Source organism: Canis lupus, chromosome 20 (assembly GCF_003254725.2).
Source record: "Canis lupus dingo isolate Sandy chromosome 20, ASM325472v2, whole genome shotgun sequence".
NCBI classification, from domain to species: Eukaryota; Metazoa; Chordata; class Mammalia; order Carnivora; family Canidae; genus Canis; species Canis lupus.
The window spans coordinates 12761895-12785459 of NC_064262.1; the positions used below are offsets into that span (position 1 = coordinate 12761895).

The 23565-nt window shown below is 42.1% G+C and overlaps 1 protein-coding gene across 1 annotated transcript in view; it reads right to left on the reverse strand.

The window, feature by feature from the left end:
- LOC112662968 (transient receptor potential cation channel subfamily V member 5-like) overlaps window positions 1-19158 on the reverse strand; it is a 32298-nt gene extending 13140 nt beyond the window's left edge. Inside the window, exons 1-2 of the mRNA XM_049098402.1 lie at window positions 18802-19158; window positions 12409-12518 (exon numbers count right to left, since the gene is read on the reverse strand). Coding sequence (XP_048954359.1) covers window positions 12409-12518; window positions 18802-19132 — 441 coding nt within the window. The 5' untranslated portion in view covers window positions 19133-19158. The remainder of the gene's footprint in view (window positions 1-12408; window positions 12519-18801) is intronic.
- Window positions 19159-23565: the final 4407 nt, after the last annotated feature.

Below are 23565 nucleotides of genomic sequence, written 5' to 3' on the forward strand. Positions count from 1 at the left end.
TTGAGAATAAATAAATGTTCCCAAATGAACATTGGGACATAAGTGTTGATTCAAAGACATGGTATCACTATTTTCAAATGATCTCTGCTTTTGCAGGTTTCTGGATAGCTGGGAGTTGTTAATCCATGAAGACTATATTAGCTTGGATTAGATCTGAAATTTAAAAAATTAAGTATAAAGGGAAACATGGCCTTTATACCAAGGTTGGTAGAGGAGTTATTTTCAGCTATTAATAAAAGTGCTGATTACTACTTAGATTCACCAAAACCTGAAGCTTCTTGCCTTACACAGTAATTCAACATTTTCCATATTTCATTCATTCGAGTATCATCTTCATGATTTTAGCCAACCTCCATCCATGTATTAAGATTTCCATTCTCACCTTTTTAGCTTTAATACATTTATTTAAGAAAGAAACTTGTCCAATGCTTCCATAAGTGGAAATTAAGTATCACTTACCATAAGATGAAAGTAACCATATATTTTTTTAATTACAACTAAATTTTTAAAAATTGTCCATGTACCTTTAGCATTACCTTTAGTAAGTGAAAGATAAAAGCATAAAACTTTTGGAGGTAAATATAGAAGAATATCTTGAAGACTTGAGATTGGCAAAAGTTTATTAGATCACAGAATGCAAAATCACAAGAGATGATTTTGGTAAGTTGGACCTCCTTAAAATTAAAATTTTCTGCTTGTCAAAAAACATACCTAAGAGAATGCACAAGCAAGCTACAGACTGGGAGAACATCTCTACAAAACATATACCTGACTCGTATGCACAGAAATCCTACAAGACAGGAGACAATGAATCTGGGGCACTTGGCTGACTCAGTGGGTAGAGCACATGACTCGAGCTCAAGGTCATGAGTTTGAGACCCCTGTTGGGTGTAGAGATTAGTTAAAAATAAAATCTTTAAAAAAAGATTTTTACATAAAAATAAAAACCGAAACATTATTTATTTTTTTAAAAGATTTTATTTATTTATTCCTGAGAGACATAGAGAGAGAGAGAAGCAGAGACACAGGCAGAGGGAGAAGCAGTCTCCATGTCGGGAGCCTGATGTGGGACTCCATCCCGGGACTCCAGAATCACGCCCTAGGCCAAAGGCAGGCGCTAAACCACTGAGGCACCCAGGGATCCCCCAAAACATTATTTAAAACAAAGAGAACGAATCCAATTTTAAAAGGGCAAAGGTAACACTTCATAAGAGAAGATATAAGGATGGGCACTAAGTATATGGAAACAGCGAATGGTTTATTCATTCCACAAACATTCACTGAGTATTAAATATGCGCCAGGTGAATAAGACAATGACTGCGCTTCTGAGGGTTTCCCTGTTGGTAGGGGAGGCAATTGAACAGACTCCCCAAATATCATGTGATGAGTGCTGTTAGAGAGGGAAACTACTCTTCAGGTTTTCATGTACACATATAGACACATATCTATATACACATATACATTTATATGAAATGCATATATTATAGGTAATGCCTATATCAAATATCCTATACAAGTGAACATATAGTTGTTCACTGATTTAAATATAGCTTTATATTAATGAAGATTTTTTTTTCTTTTCTTTTTTCTTTTTTTTTTTTTTTCTTTTTTTTTTTGTTTAGAGAGAGCATGCATGTAAGCAGGGGGTGGGGTGGGAAGGGGCAGCAGAGGGAGAGGGAAAGAAAGAACCTCAAACGGGCTCCATGCTCAGGACATAACTTGATATGAGGCTTGATCTCAAGACCCTGAGATCATGCATGACTGAGCTGAAATCAAGAGTCAGATGCTTAACTGACTGAGCCACCCAGGTGCCCCTATGTTTATGAAGATTTTTATGTGCTCCCAAGATTAAGAGCCCTTCATGTGTTTCTTTAAACATTTATTCAACATCTAAGCACATTAATTAAACCCAAATAACTCTGTGCTTTGTCATGATTTTGACTGAGATGAAGCTCAGGGGAAAATTCTTTGGTGTTAGCATGGTCTAAGTATTTTGATTTGGGTGATTATATACGCTGATATTTGTGGTAGTAAGGTATACCTCAATAAAAAGTTTTGAACGATAAATTAAATATGCTTCTGCCCTCAAGAATATTATAATCTAATTGGAAAAGTAAGGCATGCTGAAAGTGACCACAGTAGAAGGCAAGATGTGTTAAAAGTGGTGGATTAGGGAACAGTGTAGCTAAGAGTTAGGAGCACAGGACCTCCATAGCAGGAGATCTTGGATTTGAAACCAGCCCCTCATTCTCCAGCTTTGTGAGCTGGGGCCTGTCCCTTCATTTCTGTGAACCCCTTAGAGTTTCCCAGCCCTATAAAGTGTGAGTCATGCTACTTGCCTGCCAGAATCAGAGTGAGGATTTGACGAAATCCCTTACGTAAAGCACTTAGCACGGGGTCTTGCACACAGCTGAGTCCAGCAAGTTTCAGCTCACATTGTGATTATTCCTAAAAACTCTCACAATATGGTGAGTATAAATTCTCACAACCACAGTAGTCTGCAAACCTCAGCCACCTTTATTTATCTCCAGTTCCACTTAACCTCTCTGCCTAGCCCTTGTTCTTGTTCTCCTGCCTGGCAAAACCCAAAATCTCAGTTCTAGGTTTTCTCAGATTTCAGATTTAAGCCCAGTCACTTAATTTTTTCTGCTTCCCAGATCGGGAGGTGGTTTAGGTTGTGTCATGGTTCTAGGAACGTGGCATGCTAACATCCAGTGTGATCAAGTTTGTTCCATCAGAATCCTATCTTGAAGGGCCTGGCAACATTATCCCTCCACACTGTCCCTCACCCCCTAACCCCTTAAACTCCAGCCAACTACTGAATGTGTTATCACCACAGCGGAAGATGGAGGCATGTTTTAGCTTGACATGAGCTAAATGTTCTCATCACTTAAAACATGGTTAGCATATTGTAACGCATATAATTGTCGAGTCACCATGTTGTACACCTGAAATTAATATAATATTACATGTCAACTATATTTCAATTAAAAAATAAAATAAAATTGGGGTGCCTGGGTGGCCCAGTTGGTTAAGCTCTGTCTTCGGCTCATGATCCCAGGGTCTAGGCATCAAGCCTCCTGTCAGGCTCCCTCTTCAGTGGGGATCTGCTTCTTCTTCTCCCTCTGCCCTTCCTCCCCACTTGTGTGCTAGCTCTCTCTCTCTCTCTCTCTCTCAAATAAATAAAATATTTAAAAAAACAATAATTAAAATAAACAAGGGACACTTAAAACAGATTTATTTATTTATTTGAAGGTGGTGGGGAGAGTAGACAGAGAGGGATAGAAGGTCTCAGGCTGACTTCATGCTCAGTGTGGAGCCTTTCACAGGGCTGGATCCCATCACCCTGAGATCATGACCTAAGCTGAAACCAAGAGTCGGGCGCTTAATTAACTGTGCCACTGAGGTGCCCCTAGACACTTTAAATAATGGGGAATGTTAGGTCCCACAAAGCATCTAACCATGTGTTCGCCAACATGGGATACTTCTAAATTGCTGTTCTTTTTATCACTAATCTGTCTCTGGTTGCCCGGTGTTTCTATGTTCCAAAACCGGCTACCAAGAGACTTATGAATAATAATAATAAAAAATCACAAGCTGAATTAATACATTGCTAGAGGACTTCATATCCCATATAAACAGAATCAGAAGAATGAGAGGGGCAAGGCAGTGTGGGGAGGTAAGGAAAGAGGATGATAGCGATAATAGTGATAGATATATTTGTTATATGCTAACTACTGTGTCAAGAATTTTTTTTTAAAGGGACTTAAATTTTTTTTTCTTTTGGTATTGTCTCATACAGCTTCTATATTTTTTTCCTTTAATGGGAAACGACAGCAGATTGTGGGAGGAAATATTCTAGCTCTTTTAGCACAATCAGCCTTGGTGTTACTCAGCCCAAAGCACGATTTCCCCTTTGGTCAGGAGGTTTTCATACATTAGCTCATTACATCTTCATAATACCAAAGGATGAAGTACTATAATCATCTCTATTCTAAAGATGAGAGCGGAAAAGATTTGACGTGGGAAAGAAATGCACTGCTCTCATTTAAGCCACCATTATTTTGGGTCTCTGTGTCTCACACCCAAATCTAATACTGTCTGAGCCAGTAATTGGCTGTCTTGGTTTTACTATCTAGCCCTGTGTTCTCCTTTATCTCTGTTATTCTCATGATGCCATTGTTACTCATTGTATACTCAACAGGTATACAGCAGTCATGGAAAGAGCACACTCAGTTGGAATTTTTTTAACTAATAGATTTTACTTTTTGAAGCAGCTTTAGCCTCACAGCAAAATGGAGTGGAAAATAGAGAGGGTTCCCATACACCTCTTGCTCTTACATACCCACAGCCTCTCCCATGATCAACATCCTACCACCAGAGTGGTGCCTTGGTTACAGTTACAATTAATGAACCTGCCTTGACACATTATTATCACCCAAGGCTGTAGTTTATATCAACATTCACTCCTGGTATTGGATGTTCTATAGGTTTGGACAAATGTATAATGACATTTTTTTAAAAGCCTCCATTTTCTATGGAAAAACCGTAAAGCCAGACATTGGACTTACTAATTTTAACAACCACTTCTCATTTTAATAGGGTACTCAATAACAGAATTTTCTTTTTTTTTTTAAGATTTTATTTATTTATTTATTTATTTATTTATTTATTTATTTATTTATTTATTTAAACGAGAGAGCAAGAGAGAGAGCATGCAAGAGTAGGGTGGCAGGCAGGAACCAGAGGGAGAGAAACAAGCAGACTTTACACCGAACGCGAGCACAGAGCCCAACACTAGGCTGGATCTCACAACCCTGAGATCATGACCTGATTGAAATCAAGAGTCAAACATCTAACCAACTGAGCCACCCAGGTGCCCTCAATAAGAGAATTTTCTACCCTATATTCCATGGACGCCTGTTTCGGGTGATATTATTAGGTACCTGGAATAAAAAAGTTCTTTTTTAAGTTTTTATATTTATATTATTTGTAAAAACATACATATAACTTTGGGAAACAATCCATGTGCTCTCCTCACCAATGTTCTACTCACTTGCCCACCACATGCATGCTGGAATATTAAGGATAATAAGAAATCGTGCAAGAGAGAAACTGGCATAACTAGGCTTAGCAATTCTTTTGGAGAAACCCCTATTGAGCAAATCTACTGCTGTACAGTTTTAGCTGATTGAATCCTGCCCTATACCAGGTTTGCTTGGTTCTTCTCAGTGAGTGTAGAGCCATACTCTACAGATAAGGAAGGTGGGTGCTCAGGTCACCAGCTGGCTGGCAACACCTGTCAGGATCATAACTCAGGTCTCTGGATAATTTTTACAGAAATCTTTGTGATAAAATTGGCTGAGCTCTTAGAGGTTACACATGTTCTGATATTTCACAGCTGATAAAGAGCAAGCCAGCACAACACCTGGTTCCTATGGTCAGCTCAGGTCACAAGGTAATCTTGTGGATCACAGTGAAATGTTCAGTCCCCACCGAAGAACAGTAGCAAACCCAGTCTCTTAAGAGGAGATTAGTTATCTTCAGAGGATGACACAGCTTTGCCGCTGGATCCTAAGATTCTCTGCTGTAAATCACCTATGGGGGCTTTTGCAGAGCAGCTCCAAACATCTCTCTGCAGTAGACACTTCAAGTATCATCCCATTGGCTGCCTCATCCTGTTGCTCAGTCTTCTGATATTCTAGGCTCTGCATAAGACTGACATATTTGGGGGTTACACAGTAAGTGGGTGAGGCATGAAGGTTTGGGGTCTTCCATGGGGCCACAGCCAACATGCTTGCTAAAGGCAAAGGAAATATGGAATGGGTAGAAGAAGGCAATTATAAGTATCAGCTCTGACTACTTGCAAAAACCAGGACTGTGATAGTTATGAGCATTCTACCTTATTTTGTTATGAATATATTTGTCTATATACAAGCCAATTTTCCCCTCTTCCATTGCCCTATCATCTAACATAAGATATATTAATAGTAGTAAACTTTATATTTCATTGTTGAAGTTACAGGATATCAAAGATTCCGTGTGACTCACCTAGGAAAGAAATGATTACTCAAAAATGGACAAAAGCACTCTGGATCCTTTATCAAGGAGAGATTTGGCATGTTTTTGGATCAATGAGGCAAACTGTACTATGTTTCAACCATAGCATTTCTCATTGGTTAAATTTCCAGCTATTAAAGAAGTACTAAATATGAGATGGGAATGAGACTCAAAAGAGTCTAATTCAGCTAGTGCTCATATAACTTAGAAATAATATTACATCTGTCCATGTGATGTAATTCAGCATCCTTTGAAAACCAAGTATACAACAAAGCTCAAGGAAACCGGTATCTTCGCATTGGAGGATTAATAACCAAATGCCACTTGGGGGAACTTGTTTTCTCAGACTTCTTAGAACTTAGAAGCAGAAAAGACTTCGCTGATACCAAGAGATGGGTTGGGGGAAGGGGGATGTTCTGTGTAAGAAATGGTTTTTGGTGCCAGGTGACTCATTTTTAAACAACTTCTACATTTGGCAGATGGTGATAATGCCAGCACTTAACGACAGAGCTGAGTAAATCAGGACGGCATGTTTCCACACTTCTCAGATGCTTATTTCTAAACATTATGTAAAAATCATGTCGCTGAGTACCTCTCTCCAATGACTCATGGAGCCTAAGGGAGGCTGCTGCCTCTGGAGTCCATTTTGCCCTCTCGTTGAAATGCTATAATGCACCATGTTGACTGGAACAAGGTAAAGGATCCAGATACTCATTTTCAGATGTTGAAAACATCATGCCACAGGGTATTTACCACAGACATTTTCTGTCTTGATCATTTCTTATATGAATACTGTCATATTGATAAGACCTTCAAGTCTTCATCAAATTTCCATGTATCACAGACACATTAAATTATGAAACCATAGAATCTGTGGGATAGAAGGAACTTATGGTCATTGAGGCTGGGGCCAGAAATAACAAACTTCTGACCAAATATTTTATGTTCCATCTTCCATGGTACAGAGTTGCCACTAAGAAGTGGCTACCCAGGGAAGCAGTACATTACCCAAAGGCCTTTCATTTGTGGAACGTCATGTGACTAGTACTGGCCAATGGAATATGAGCAGAAGTGATGTGTCACTTCTGTATAAGGCAGTTAAGAAGAGGGTCTGCCATTTCTTTTCTTTCCTCTTCCTTCTGGATATAGAGGTCTCCAGGTCTCTAAGAAATGGCAGAGCCATGAGATGAGCCTGGGTCCCTGAATCACCACATGGAGGAAAGTCACCAGGAACACTTTTTATCAGATTGTTATATGAATAACAAAGACATTTCTACTGTATTAAACCACTGAAATTGAGGATTTGGTCATTATAGTAGCTAGCATTTTCCTTAGTAATATAGAGGCCAACTTCCATCTCCCTGTCTAATGTTTTAATTCTCTTTACAACTCATAGGGAGTGAAGTAGGAATATCCAGAAGGAGTATATATAATGTCAAGATGATGGACATCGGTATCAGGCCAACTAGGGCTTGGATTCCATTTTTAATGCTATACTATGTGCTCTTGGTATGTTCAATTAATTTCCCAGGGCCTTGGTTTCCTAATCTGTAAAATGGGCATAATATTAGTACTTAAGTCATAATGTTGTTGAGAGAAGTAAAGGAGCTCATTCTTGTAAGACATAATTATTCAAGAAATGAAGGCTTCTGTTCTTATTGGCATCATCCTACAAGTGATCATCCTACCTATGCCAGTGGTAATATTAAAGAGATCAGTTTGTAAGTTTTTATTGTAATCAGTAAATTTCCAGAGGGCCAGAGAAACTTAGGGTTACAGATGCCTTCCCTAATTAGATGCTAGGACCTTATAAAATTGGTTAGGGGTAGTGGAATTGGAAATATAAGTCCAAGCAGACTTAGGCACCAGGAACCCAGAGACAACAAACATCGAAGTTTCTGGGCACTAATACATCTTAGCAAGGCCCAGGGCCCTTTAGTGTAGAGGAGATGGGAGTTGCTGTTTCCAAGATGTACAGGTGACGTTGTATGGGATGTAAAGACAGAGGGTCTCTAAGCACAGGGCTGTTCTCCAACTGGGCCTCAGGAAATGGGGCTCTCTCTTAAGAATTCTAAGAAAACACCAGAGATGTTCTCAGGTGACCTTGAGAAGAGGAAGCAACAATACCAGGAGAAGGTTTGGGAGGAATACTGCTGAGTACCCAGGAGCAACATGGAGGAGAACAAAGGACAGGGAGAGTAGTTCAAAGTCCACACTCTGAAAGACTCAAGCTTTCTGTCTTCAGTTCCTATACCTGCTTCTTCAGCTCTGCTCTGAATCCTGGGGCCCTCATTCTTTGTCCTTTTAGCAGAAGTCTAGAGCGAAGCCTTTCTGCTGACCCCACTGTCACCTGTGGCCTCAGGGCAGTCCTTGGTTGGGATCAGGAATCTGAAAGAAGACTCTCCCTTCTCTTCCTTTGCCTAGATGCCAAGGGTTGGAAATGCAAAAGCAGATGTTTGGCCCAAAACTACTACAAAGAAATATGAGAACAGCCTGGCTTCTGTCACCCCCCGGGAGTGATGATGAGGAGAGTGATAATTCAGACCATGTCTCTATCCAATTCCAAGATCCCTGGGACCAAGCTATTGAAGCAGACTTCAGGAACCTGGACCCACCACCTGCTTCAGACCTACTCCCTGAAGAAAAAGGAGGAAAGAAAGGGAAAAACAAAAACAGAAGCTCAGGAATCCACAGCAAGTGACACTGCTGGCCTGGGCTAACTTCTCCATCTGCTTTTCTTTTATTCCTGTTTTTGTATTGCTATTGTAATTTATAAACATTTGAGTTTGAACAGATTAATTCTGGTAGGGCTGGGGGGTGGGGGAAGGGGCTCCATAACATGAGGGAAAACCCAGAAAATTTCAGAATAATGTGTTTTCCAGATTCCTGTCTTTATACCAAAATAAAGTATTGACCATCAAGAAAGGAAAAAAGGAAGGGAGGGAGGGAGAGGGAGAAGGAAGGAGGAGTAAAAGAGGGAAAGAAAGAGGAGCTCTTCAGAGTAAATAATACTTTATCTTGTGCTTATCTTATATTCTGGTTTTCAGCACCTGTAAGACTGATGACCTTGAAGAAAATAAGGGTATGAATTAGCACATAAGTGACCATTCCCCCTAGGGCACACATCTGAGCAGCCCATTCCAGCTCTGGACCACTCTATTGAACATTTCCCTTTACACTGAGACAAAATCTCTCTGCCTCTGGTCCTCTCCCCAGTCTTAAATCCACACAGAATAAGTCTAATCTGCTTCCACATGTAGAGGTCCATAGTGAAGGCCTGTCCATGCCAGGACAGAAGGAAAGTGTGGTCTTTGTGGAGGGTTAGTTCTCCTTAGGCAGTTTTCATCTTTGGAGCAGTAATAGGCAACTTTATCCATGCTTTTATTTGAGGGATTCTAAAGGACTCTCAGCCCCAGGTCTTCCCTCTAAACTCCAGTATTGGCCTCTTTCATTGTCACCTTATTCTTCCTTAGTGTCCCTTATATGGACTGTAGTCTAGAGGCAATAACACTCAAGATAGCTAGGTTTGAAGGTGGGGGCATGAGAGGTGAATCAGTTTGTGTTGGAGTGTGGCTAGAAAGCCCTCCAAATACTGGAGTTGTGTATATTCAATCAGCACAGAGCACAGCTATTCCATCACCACCAAGGTCACCCAGCTGGGACAGGACCAGGAAGCCAGGAACACCTCCCTCTACCCACCCTATTCTGACAGAATCCAGCTTTCTCTGATCCTCTCACCTCCATCTATTGTCTTCTTTTCTAGAATGTTGCTTCCAACAACTATGGAGAAAAAAGATTTGAGAGAAGAGAAAAGAGAGGATATATATTTATTCAGGATCTTAAAGTCGGCTTGTTGTTAATTCTCCTCAGATAGAACTTACTCTTCTGATTTCCTCAGCCTTCTACTCATATCTTCTCCAAATGACAAATATTGTTTGCTGATCTGTCGTTCCTCCCTTTTCTTTTCTTACGGTAAAAGCTTTCTGAGTTTCCTCTGATGAGCTAGTCTTCTCAGTCCACATGGTTCATTCAAGACTGACCACACACAGCTCACCATCCCAGAGATGAACTGAAGACCATTAGCTGATCAACCAGAATCATGGTTATTGGCTTTGATGTGGAAACATGACAGCAGCCAGCCCAATGAGAGTCTACACCACAGCTTTTGCTGGAACTATTGGCAAAAAAGATGCTAAGTTTGCTAAGTTAATGGAACATAAACCTGGAGCTGCTGATTGTCATTGTCACCCTCTCCTGAGGAAAGCCCGCTGAGCATGAAGCCAACACAAAGGGGAGAAAGAACAAGAGATAAAGAGAGACAAATTTTGACTTATGGCCATTCAAGTTGAGTATCTCTCTGCATCCAAAAGAATTCTGAGAAATACTTGGTCCCAGTAAGTCTCAAATATTTAGGTCTCAAGACCTGTTTGCACTTTTGAAGTTTATTAATGACTCCAAAGAACATTCACTCATATAAATTATTCATATTGATACTTACCATACTAGAAATCAAAATTAGAGAATTTAAAAAATTCCTACCTAATAAAACAAATAACAAGCCCATTTATGGGCTTTCTATGTTAATAGAAATAACATATTTTGATGAAAAATAACTATATTTTCCAAAATAGTATCATTAGAGAGAAATCTGGCACTGTTTTACATTTTTTCAATTCTTTAACAATGTCAGGCTTACTAGGAGAGAGTTGAATTCTCATACAAGCTTCTACATTAATATATTGCCATATATTGTTTTTGGTTCAAGTGTATGAAGAAAACCCACCTCACAGAGATATGTATCATTGGAAAAGAGAGAGGTATTTTAATAAACTTTTCAGGGAGTTGTGGATATTCTTTTTTGATATCACCTCCAAAATTGACAAGAGGTACTTTCTTTTTTTTTTTTTTTTTTAAGGAGTTTATTTATTTATTTGTGAGAGAGAGGTAAGGGACTGAGAGAGAGAATATCCAAGCTGGCTCCCACTGAGGGCAGAGCCTGACATGGGGCTTAATCTCACTGCCCATGAGATCAGGACCTAAGCCAAAACCAAGAGTCAAATGCTTAATCGACTGAGCCACTCAGGTACTTCAACAAGGGGTGTTTTCTTAGAGATAAGTTAACAATGTGGAATCTGAAACTGTAAAAATGATCTTTTCATATGCATTCTCTAATGTATACTCATCATAGAATGGGAGTGATAAAAGGCAGAATAATACCTTAGAATTAAGAGGAAAATAGTTTTGATTTTGTGAACCTTCTGAAGGGTTTCAGAGACCTCCAAGAGTTCCTGGACTGTACTTTGAGAACTGCTGTTCCATCCTAATCCTCACCAGCTCTGACTCTGTGCATTTTTCTAATGTAAACTTCTAAAAAGACACAGGAACTGATTTAGTTCATTCAGCCACTGTTCAGTAAGAAAATCCCTGTTAGTTATTCAACAAATACTACTGGCTGCTTCCTGTGTTCCAGGCAGCATGCTAGGAGCTGGGAGTACAGAGGTGAGCAAAACAGAGCTGGAGCCTTCTCACATGTTACTAACAGCCTCCTGCGGTGCACAGACATTAATCAAACAATATAGATGTGATATAGCCACATTGTAAACCTGGTGTGCATCATGAAGGAAGCTACCAAGAGTAGCAAGTCAGAGAGAGGTAAGGGATTGGTTCCTGAATGAAGTAACTTTTAGGACATAAAAAGGACAAGTAGTCATTTGCTGGAAAAGTGGAGTAGAGGCATGGGGGTGGGGGGTGATGGTGTAAGAATGTAGCTTGCTTTCAGGTAAAGGAAATAGCATGTGAAATGTCTTAGGGAAGGAGAAGCTGCAGGAAGCCAGAATGGCTGGAAAGGGAAGGTGGAGAAGAACACATTGCAGGAAGAGTCTGGAGAGGTAGACAGATGCCATCTGTTAGAGCACTTGCAAAAGACCATCTTCTCCGCTGCTGGCCCACCTATAGAGCACTGCCTTTGAGTCAGGCACCTGAGACTGGTTTAGTTACTTGGAGCTACAGATGCAGGGTGGTAGCGCTTGGCCAAGGGACTGCTCAGAAGGGATTATGCAAGTCTGGTGAGCATTCCAAGTGGAGTCACAGTGCCCTCGGAAAATCATATTCCACATCTCATTGCTTCACAGTTACCTGACGCACACCCACCCTCCAGTTAGGAAGCCCTGAAGATCTTCTACATTTGCCAGTTCATCCATGCCTGACCTTCAGCAGGCTCACCGTCCCAGGTGGGGCTCTCTCGAGGGGCAGATTCTGAGCTGGAGATTACCAGCAGGCAGTGCTCTCGGAGCCCACACATGGGAAAGGGAACGACGGAAGCAGGAGTAGACCGAGCGAGAACTGACCTGCAAGGCAGTTTCAACAGAGGTCTCAGCCAATCCCATGGGCAGCTCTGAAGATGCACTGGCCCTTCTCAATTGTCCCGAATTGCAGCCACTCCAGAAGGAAGCATGACCTAGGAAGGAAGCATGACAGGACAAGGCTGTTTTCCTCAGTTAACATAATCCCTGACATGGGCTGATGACAGAAGGGTGTCTTCAGCCTGAAGGAAGAACTCTTCTTCCCTGAAGGAAGGCCTGAGTGGTGCGTCACCACACCATGGATCCACTCAGTGAGAATCGTGGTGGTGTTTATGAGGACAGCAGTGGCCAGGACGTCAGGAGGACCGAGTTCTAGGGCTGGCTTTCTCTGGAAAGCCAGAGAAATTTGGCTTTGATTTCTCTGAAATCAGTCACACACAAAAACTTGTAGTTGCTGACCTGGGTCCACTCTATTTGTCTCCCCACTTTATCCAATGTCCTTTCTCTCTCAGCAACCCACTCTGTTTTATTCTCAGCTCTCCAAGTTGCGTGCTACTTTGGCACCCTTGCAGTGCTGATAGGAATTGTCTCATTGGTGTGCTACACTTCAGTATACGCTCCATGAATGTAGGGACTTTGTGTTGTTTATCTTTGTGTCCTCAGAGCCTGGAACACAGTCCGCATAAAAATATTTGCTGAAAAAAAATCAGTAACTGAGGAGATGCCTGGGTGGCTCGGTGGGTTAGTGTCCAACTCTTGATTTTGGCTCAGGTCGTTCACAGGGTCGCAGGATCAAGATTCCTTCCCTTCCCCTCCTCCCCTTCCCCTCACGCCTCAAATAAATAAAATCTTTAAAAAATTGGTTACTGAGGCCCAGGCAGAGCGGGTGTATGGGTTTGCTGAGGCTGCCATAACAAAGTGTCACAGACTGAGTGGCTTAAACAACAGAAGTGTATTTTCTCACAGTTCTGCGGGCTAGAAGTCTGAAATCAAAGTGCCAGGAGGGTTTGTGCCTTCTGAGGCTTGTTTCCTTGGTTTGCAAATCTCTGTCTTCTCCGTCTTCACATGGTCCTTCCTCTACCCATGTGAGTATCCAGATTTCCTCACCATAGAAGGACACTAGTCATACTGGATTAGGGGCCACCCTCACAATCTCATTTTACCTTAATTATCTCTTGAAAGACCCCCATCTCCAGGTGTAGTTTTGTGCTGAGGTACTGGAGAGTAGGACTTCAATATATACATTTGGGAGGAGGGGTGAATGACACGATGCGACCCATGACAGCAAGGGGATAAAAGGCCATGTTATAGGCTTTTTCTCTTAGAAGCACAACATATCACACTGAAGGAGGGGTAACAGAACACGGACCAGCATGTCATCAGTCCTTATGACACACCAGGTATTATGCTGGTACTTCATAGGCGTTATCTTCTTTCTCCTCACAACCATCTACCGAAGTGGGTAGTTACTCTACTCATTTTCCTGACAGGAAGACAGGGACTCAGAGGTCTTAAGTGCTTGATCAAGGTCACACAGCAGGCAAGTGGAGAAGCTGGAGCTTGAACCTAGATCTCCTGACCCTATGCCTACGGTCTACCATTTCTAGAGAATACCTGCTGTTTGTCCTCACAGCCTCCCAACCCCATGATTTAAATTGCTAACATCCTGCATCAACAGAGCTATAATCAGCTTAATTACATGGTATTTTGTGATGTTCTCTCTAAGTCACCTGTAGGCCTCTCCAAGGAGAAGGGAATCATCTGGGAAAAAAGAACAGAAGCCCAGATGTTGCCCGCATTCAGGGGAGAGAAGCAGGAACAAACAGCTTTTTTTGCTCCCAGCCTTGTCAAGGCTGACGCTTTGGTCCCTTCCCTGAAACTTAAACCAGAATCAGAACTTACTTCATTCTGTTTCATTAGCTTGGAATAGGCCCAAGATAAGGTTAAAAATCAAAGAGTCTGAGAAAACTGCAACCAATTACCCTGAAAAATATGCTAAGCCTGAACAGATTTATTCAATGTTGCTTAGTGGGTGGCTTCACAGGATGGAGGCCAAGATTTATCATCTGCTTGGCTTTGCCTTTGATTATTCATTGACTGGGATGGCTTTCTTACCATAAGCTGATACAGTCTCCCGCCTCAGAGAAAGGGGGGGGATTACAAAACACACATTTACTGATTCACTTCAAACAGAATGTTTTTTTAAGAGAGACAGACCTGTGGTGCTAATGAATATTCTCTGTTTTTCCTTTTGAAGTCACAGCAGGAGATTAATGAAAAATCTAGCAACGAGTAGAAAGGAGCTGATAGAATGTTCTACTAATTCCATTGGGTGTTTAGCCAAACACATATTCTAACCACCTGTTATAAGCCATGCACTGTGTGCTAGCTATTGACCCAGGTTATCTCACTTTGCTAGCAAAAAACCCCACAGGGAAGTGTTGTTATCCCCATTGTACAGATGAGGAAACTGAGTCTTTAGAAATGCATTGTCCAATATGGTGGTCACTAGCCATGGATGATCATTGAAACCTACATTTAGAGTAATTAAAGTTTCTTTTTCAAAGATTTATTCATTTATTCAAGAGAAGGAGAGAATGAGCGGGAAAGGGGGTATAGAGAGAGAGGGAGGGACAGATTCTCAAGCAGACTCCCCCACTCAGCATGGAGCCTGATGTAGGGCTCTGTCTCAAAACCATGAGATCATGAACTGAGCCAAAATCAAGAGCCAGAATCCTAGCCCACTGAGTCACCCAGAGGCCCCCTAAAGTAATTAGTTTTAAAAGTCACAAAAGCCACAGTTCAGGTGCTCAACAGCCATAGGTGGCTGGTGGCTACTGCATTGCACAGCACAGATACAGAACATTTTCACCATCACAGAAACTTTTTCTGGATACACTGCCATAGGATCTAGAGGCAAAAAAAACCCTGCCATTTGCTTAAACAAAGACAAGATTCAAATCCGGCTCTCTCTATTCTGAGTCCAGGTTCTTCCCACTATTGCATCACATCCACAACATCTATGATCTTCCCAGTAGGGAGACCATGAGCTCCCCAGGGGCTGAAATGTTCTTTGGTGATCCCTGGAACTAAAAACTTTTTTTCTGCCCTGAAGGGTGTGTTGGGAAATGCCGAGAAATGGCCAGCAGGTGGTGTGCATGTCCCATGTCTTATAGCTCATACCATCGCAAGGCTGGCACAAGTGCTGGCAAAAGCCAAAAACTTGTTTGTTTTGACAAAGGACTTGTATAGATATTTTCCCCAAAACAGATGTACAAATGGCCAATAAGCATGTGAAAAGATGGTCAACGTCATTAGTCTTTGGAGAAATACAAATCAAAACCACAATGAGGTACCACTTCATACTTATTAGGATGGCTGTATAAAGAAAGAGAGAAAGAGAAAAAGAAGAAAAATAACCAGCAGAAAAATAACATGTGTTGGTAAGTAAGTGAAGAAATTGGAAATCTTGTGCCTTGTTGGAGGAAATGTAAAATAGCACAGCCATTGTGGAAAACAGTGTGGCAGTTCCTCAAAAAAAAATTAAACAAGAATTGCCAAAAGATCTAGCAATTCCACATGTAGGAATATACACAAAGAAATTGAAAGCAGGTGCTTGGAGAGATAATTGTATACCAGTGTTCATGGCACTATTACTTACAATAGCCAAAAGGTAAAAAGAACTCAAATGTCATCAATGGATGAATGGATAAATAAAATGTGATATATCCATACAATGAAGTATTATTTGAGGGCACCTGGGTGGCTCAGAGAGTTGAGCATCTGACTCTTGATTTCAGCTCTGGTCATGATCTCAGGGTCGTGGTGTGTGCATGCGTGCTCTCTCTCTGTCTAAAACAAAACAAAACAAAACAAACGCCACTATTTGGACTTTAAAAGGAATAAAATTCTGATACCTGCTACAATATGGATAAATCTTGAAAACATGCTAAGTGAAATAAACGAGGTAGAGTAGGATTAATATTATGTGATTCCTTTTATATGAGGTACCTAGAGTGGTCAAATTCATAGAAAGTAGAATATCAGTTATCAGGCTATGGGGAAGAGATAGTGAGGAGTTAATGTTTAATGGGTACAAGAGTTTCAGTTTGTGAAGATGAAAAATTCTTGTAGACAAATAATAGCCTGTGAATATAGTTAATGCCACTGAGTTGTACACCTAGAAATGGTCAAAATGGTAAATTTTACATTATGTTTATCTACCCACAATGAAATTTTTTAAAAAAATAGAACAAGGAAGGGGTGCCCGGGTGGCTTAGTAGGTTAAGCGTCTGCTTTCTGCTCAGGTCATGATCCCAGGGTCCTGGGATCGAGCCCGGCATCAGGTTCTCTGCTCTGCATCCAGGAGTCTGCTTCTCCCTCCCCCCAACCCCCACCCCTTGGCTTGTGCTCTCTCTTGATTTGTCTCTCTCTCAAATAAATAAGTAAAATCTTAAAAACAAACAAACGAGGATAAAGAACCTTTCCTCTTGCAGTTTTGTAGGTGGAGTTTGGCTACTAGGTAGGGAGAGTTCTACAGAGGTATAGAAAAAAGGGAAGGGCCAGAACCTCAGTGCCATGCCTGGCTCGTCCCACATTAAGCACTGTTGAACCATGTAGTGCCTGCCGGAGGCAGAAAGAAAGATGGTCTAGACATTAGTCTAGCATCCGTACCTCTATCTTTGATGGCCAAGTCCAACCTTGCTTGCGAAGATACCTTCTTTTCTCAAGATGTGGGACTTTTAGGAACTTAAAAGATAAGTGGTACAACAGATACCCATTGCCCATCTCCAGAAATGCTGATGTGAACAGTAAGACATGGCCTTTAAGAATTACTTAAAGGGTGGGTGCCTGAGTGGCTCAGTTAGTTAAGCATCTGACTTTGATTCAGGTCATGATCCCAGGGTCCTGGGATTGAACCCTATATTGGGCTCCTGGCTCAGCAGCGAGTTTGCTTCTTTCTCTCCTTCTGCCTCTGCCACTTCCCACGCTCATGCTCTCTCACTCCCTCTCTCTAAAATAAATAAATAAAATCTTAAAAAAAAAAAAGGAATTATCCTGTTTACCCCCTCCCATGATTAACAGGCATGAAAGTTAGTACTGCTCTACACCTAGGCCTACCTGTTTTATTTTACAGGGGTCCCCATCATAAATGATGCATATTTTCTTCTCCAACCCCCTCGCCAAGATCCAGTCTGAGATTCACGTGTCCCAGAATGTTGTGACAAAGGCTCTCCCAGCCCTGGTAATTGTTATTGCTGTGAGGTGTGGTTCAGGACAGGGAGGGGTTGGGAGGGCCAGGGAGGCTCTGGCTAGGGTCCCACTTTCAATAACAGAAACAGAGGGCTGTTTCTCAGAAAGCTGCTCTTGTTCATACTCCTTATTTGAGCCCTTGAAAGCTTCCACATCGAGAAGCACCTGCAGAGGATTTTGATCATGGTTGTTCTTGTCTTATTAGAACCCGTGGTCCTCCAGCCCATACTAGCATCCACGGATCCCAGAGCAAGACCATAGGAAGCAAGGAAGTTTCCTCTCCAGTATCACCATTTTGGCCCAACCTGGGCCTTCTGGAGCTCGTCCCACTTATGGGCCATCTGCCTCTGTGTGTCATCCTTTATGGTGATAAACAGATTGAGCATAAGCAATGTGGCGATGATGGCAAAGGCAAAGTAGCTGATGCCAAATGTGAAGAGCAAGTTCACTTCATAGTTGGCAGGCTTTCAATGATGGTGAGGAAAAGCTGAAGGGTGTTGAAGAGTGCCACAGGGTAGTCATGGACTTGTCCCAGATTGGCTGGGTACTCTGTCTGGAATATGACATAGAATGCTGAGGCAAATACCAAAATAATGAGGCTATCAGCTGGCAGAAAGGCTTCAGGTCTCCAAAAATCATCTTCTGGGAGTGTCTGGCTGGTTCAGCCAATAGAACATGCAACTCTTGACCTCTGGGTTATGAGTTCAAGTCCCATGTTGGGCGTAGATATTACTTTAAAAAATAAAATAAAACCATAAATTGTTTTCTGGATCATGATAATGAAAAGATAGAGAGCATCTGGAATCCTCCAGCGAAGTACATAACACTGCACCAGCCCAGCACCAGGGCAACGGACACAGGCACTATCTCTCCATTCATGTTGGAGAACCACATCCTCATGTTCACCAGCACCAGGCAGGCCTAGGTGATGATAATGACATGGAACGGCCCTCAGAGGACAGTCTGTCCTAAATAGCAAGAGGCACCAACACTGAAGATGCCCAGGATCTCTAGGAGTAGGATGACCACAGTTTCAATGAGGATCACCAACTCCCTCACCAGCCAGATTTTATCCTGGTGAGCCACACAGGTCTCCTGTAGTGGTTTCTGTTGGAAAATGGTGTTATCTCAGGACTCTGAGGGGACAGTAGATGCAGCAGATCGTATAGAGTGGGTACAAGGCACCTGAAACGCAGAAGTACCACTGCTCACGTTTCTTCCACCTGAAGCTCACAACCTGCTTCACTGAGGTCTGTTCCAGGATCTGATGAGCCTCCTCCTTCCTGAGGGAGACCATGAGCTCTAAAAAGGACACGTCCTCACCCCAGGAGTTGAACTCTGTGAGGTCATAGAGACTGGAGGTCAGTAGCCAATTCCACTGGATGTGCTTCCGCTTCTGCATCAGGTGCTGGAACATCACAGTGTTGCCCTCCACTCCAGCCAGCTTGAAGGGGGTGAGACCCTGGTGATGCGGCATGCTTGAGGTCCCGGGCCTGCAGGTGGTCACTGCACCCATCGTAGGACAGCAGCAGTTTGTACATCTGGCAGGTAAAGGTTTTGTTGGGCTGGAGGATGAGGATGTGCAAGATAGTGTTTCCCAGGGGGTCTTGGGCCCAGGTGGTGGTTCCATGCTCAATGAGTAGCCTCATGATCTCCTCACTGCTCACAGGCAGCAAAGGACAAAAGGGTGCTCCCCAAAGTAGATAATGTTGCAGGGGCTTTAGTGGAAAGCTGTGCCTGTAGCTCTTGCAGAGATGTTGGCCCTGTGGGCAAGCAGGGCTCACACCAAGTTCACATTCTGGTTCATGATAGCTACGTGTAGAGCAGTCTGACCTACAGATGGCTCACCCATGGTGGGCTTCTTGACCAGCTCCAGGGCAGCTTCCATCAGCACCATGGCTGCCTCAAGATTGTCCCAGAGGACTGCTGTAGGCAATGTCATCTCTCCCAGGACTCCTCCTGTACAAAGTTGCAGGTTCATTCCAGTCGAAGTTTCTTTGGGAAACATAGGTTATTTTCCTTGGCTGCCTGAATCTTCTTTTGTTGCAAGATACAGGATCTTGTCCAGAAAGCGCCCCCCAGTCCTGCTCTCTGACCAGCCCAGGAAGCCAGGAGTCTCTGGAGTTGGATCCAGGGCCCATTTGCCTTGGACGGTGGAGCCCCAATGTCTTCTCCTTTCAGGCACTGGTAGGTTATGGAAATGCGGTTTCCATATCTAGGACTATGCAGCCACTGAGGAAGAGGCAGGGTCTGTTTGGGGTTGGAACTGAGAGTATCTCTTCCATGTGACTTGTATATGCAGCTTACAGTTTGCATCTTTGGGGTGTGTGTGCATGTGTGTGTGTGTTTATGTGTGTGTGCACGCGCGCATCGGTGACCATACACTCACTTTGTTGCAAGAAATAGCCTATAGATACCATTGGAATTGTTCACTCTTTCTCTTTCTCCCCTTCCTACTTCCTTTCTTTACGTTCTTTTTCTTATCGCTTAGAAACTTTGCAATAAAGATGTTTACAAATTGGAAAATACAGACAGCTATCTTCCGATGTCAACTCCCTTGGCTTTAGATATATCTGAATATGGATAATTCTGAAATGTACATCTCCGGACAGACCCATCCCTGAACCTGCCTACTTAATACCACACTCTAGCAACAAAGGGGCATTTCGCAATGAATTTGACCAAAAAGGAATTCTCATTTCCCTGACCCTTCTGCCTCCCAAACTTGTTCTTTGCTGCCTTCCCTATTTCTATAAATAGCACCATCACCCACACGGTTATTCAGGCCCAAACCCTAGGCGTCGGTCCTTTAGTGATCCCTTTCTCGCATGCACGCACACATACACACGCACGTTACATGACTCCGTCAGCATATCCTGGAGGTTCTACCTCAGAAAGAGATCCTGAATCCATCTATTTTTCTCCATCTCCACAGCACTTCCTCCATCTGAGCTGTCACTCTCTTTCGCCTGGGCAGCTGCAATGGCTTTTAACTGGTCTCTATGCTCTGACCTTTGTCCTTCTCTAAAACTGAATCAGAACAAGTCATTCCCTTTAGAATAAGATTCAAACTCTTAGAGTTCTTGTAGGCCTACAAGACCCTTCGAGGTCTGGCCCCTGCTTATCTGTCCGATCTCACCTTCTAGGACTCTCCTGGTTGGTCACTGATCATTCCTCATGGGGCTTCTCAAGTATGCCAAGCCCATTCCTACCTCACGCCCTTTGCATGTTCTCTGGTCTTGATTCAGGGGTTATCAGCACAGAGAGGCCTTTCCTGATGATTCTAAAGTGGCCTTCTCCTTCCAGTCTCTAAACTATCAGGCTATTTCTATCTTTCAGAAAAATCACCTCAGTTGCAAACAACACAGATGCTTTTTCCTTACTTGTTTCCTGGTTTGGTGTTGGTCTCCCACACTAGACCATAAACTCTTCTTTGCACTGGAATTTGAACTCAAATCTAACCAACTCCAATGTTCCAGTACATTTCAAAAGAGAAGGAAAAATGCATCCATAAGAACTCAAATATATGAAAGCATATTTTCCATTAAAATCACCCTCTTGTCTTCCTACATTCAAAACCCTGAATTCTTGCTCTGAATTTTCTTCAGAACCAAGCTACTCAAACGCTTGATCACAACATGGTTCTAAATAGGCTGTGATACAGGAAATGGAGAAGACCACATTTTAGAATAATATTGGTATAACCCCATTCTTCAAATTAAAGGCATATGGGAAAATATCGCTCATTCTCCATGAACATAACCCCCTCACATACACCTACACATACACCTACACCTACACATATACATACACATACACCTTCTATGGATATGTCTAAAGTCTGGAAAGCGGGGATCCCTGGGTGGCTCAGCAGTTTGGCGCCGGCCTTTGGCCCAGGGCGCGATCCTGTAGTCCCGGGATCGAGTCCCACGTCGGGCTCTTGGCATGGAGCCTGCTTCTCCCTCCTCCGGTGTCTGCCTCTCTCTCTCTCTCTCTCTCTCTCTCTCTGTCTATCATAAATAAATAAATAAATAAATAAATAAATAAATAAATCCTTTAAAAATAATAAAAATAAAGTCTGGAAATAGACTCACTAAATTGTTAACAGTGTGATGAGGAGAAATTTCCTCCTAATAGTTACCTCTGGGAAATGGGATTTCCAAGAGAAGGGAGAGGGAGGAGAGGGCTAATTTTCAACTGGAATGCACCAAATGTGGGCTTATCCACTGGTCACAGCCAGTGTTCATTCTTATCGGGCTGTGCTCTTGCCATACCATCTTTTAAATGTTTTCACTGACACCCAGAGGTTTTACTTTGTTATACTACACACTGCCATATCACTTAAATTCAGTACAATACACAAGCATTTATTCAATTCTCTTACCCCAAGCTTACATCCTGTATTTGACAATATCCAGTCCAACCTAATACTGGGGATCTACTGTGTGCCCCATACTAAATACTGTGGAGGGGCAAAGATGGATAAAACACAATCCCTGCTCCCAAACCTCACAATCTACGACCAAGGATATCATCATCCAGCCTGATCACTGACCTTGGCCTCAACAATTTGTTCTCAAAAGCTGTTGGCTCTAAAAAAACAAAACAAAATCTTTTCCAATAAGCAAAACCAAAGAAAATTCTCGAGGGGTGGGATGAATAAAATCCTGCCTGCCTCTGGAGAGAGTTCCAAGAAAATACCAAAAGTCTTTGGAGAAAAAAATAGCAATAAAAAAAAAATCCTTGGTCAAAAAGCCTTGGATGGGACTATTACTTATCTGGTGTATAAATTTTGGCTCCAAAAAAAAAAAGTCATTCTCATTTCCTTAAAACTGGAGTTTTTGCTCTATCACAACTCCTTTTTCTTAAAACAAATATTCTTGTTGGCTTTACATTGCCTTTACTACACTGAACTGAAATTCATAGAGAGTATAATCTACCTACAAAACGTGTCTAAAAAACAATTTATTGCTCTAAATGTCATGTAAGGAAGAAATAAAAGATATGATTTACAGTACAATATGCATTTCAATATGAAAGTGCTCAGATGATTCAAGAAGACAATGATATTTATCCTTACTTTTAATGAATACATCCAGAATTCGAAAAGTGAGACAATACTCAACAGAAAGTTGTTGACCACTTTGCTTTATATCTGCTATTTCCAAATAAGGGCTAAATAGGCACACATAAAATTTCCACAAATGAAACTGCTATAAGTAAAGACTGATGCAATTGTGTGGCACTAGTGATTCAGATCCCAAGTATGGTACTGCCATTAATGACATCATTTTCCAAAATGGCAGACAGCTCTTAGTAAAGTGATAGGGCTTGTTTTCATTTATGCAGAAGTATCATTCCCGGGAAGTTTGGTGGCTATTAAAACCATACTGATATTTATGTTTATGTGGGGAAAAAAGAAGGAAGATCTATGGTAAGGTCATAAAAAATAAGTTCTCACCTGTGTAAATGTATGGTGGGACATTTACATTTTTTTAAGAATTTCATTATTTATTTGAGAGAGAGCACAAGTGGGGAGTCTGCTTCTTCCTACTGAGAAGGGAGCCCCATGCATGGCTCAATCCCAGGACCCCAAGATCATGACCTAAGCGAAAGGCCGATGCTTAACTGACAGTTACCGAGCTGTCCCATGGTGGCACATTTCAAATCTTCAGGGGACACAAGACAACTCTTGCCCCACAGGCTTGCCTCACAGTGGCCTGCAAAACCAGTAGGACATGCTACTTCCCCATCTCCACTTCCACACCCGTGCAATCCCTATGAAAACCAAAGTGCCCTCACAAGGAAATATCCCCTGAGGATGGGTACTGCCCCCTTCGAGAAGCACTTCCTTGAAGTCACAGCTCTTAGGAGAACTTCAGGTTTCTCAGACATTTGGGGGGAGTTACTGCAATGCCTAGTCTGTGCTCTACCACTCAGCTGGGAATC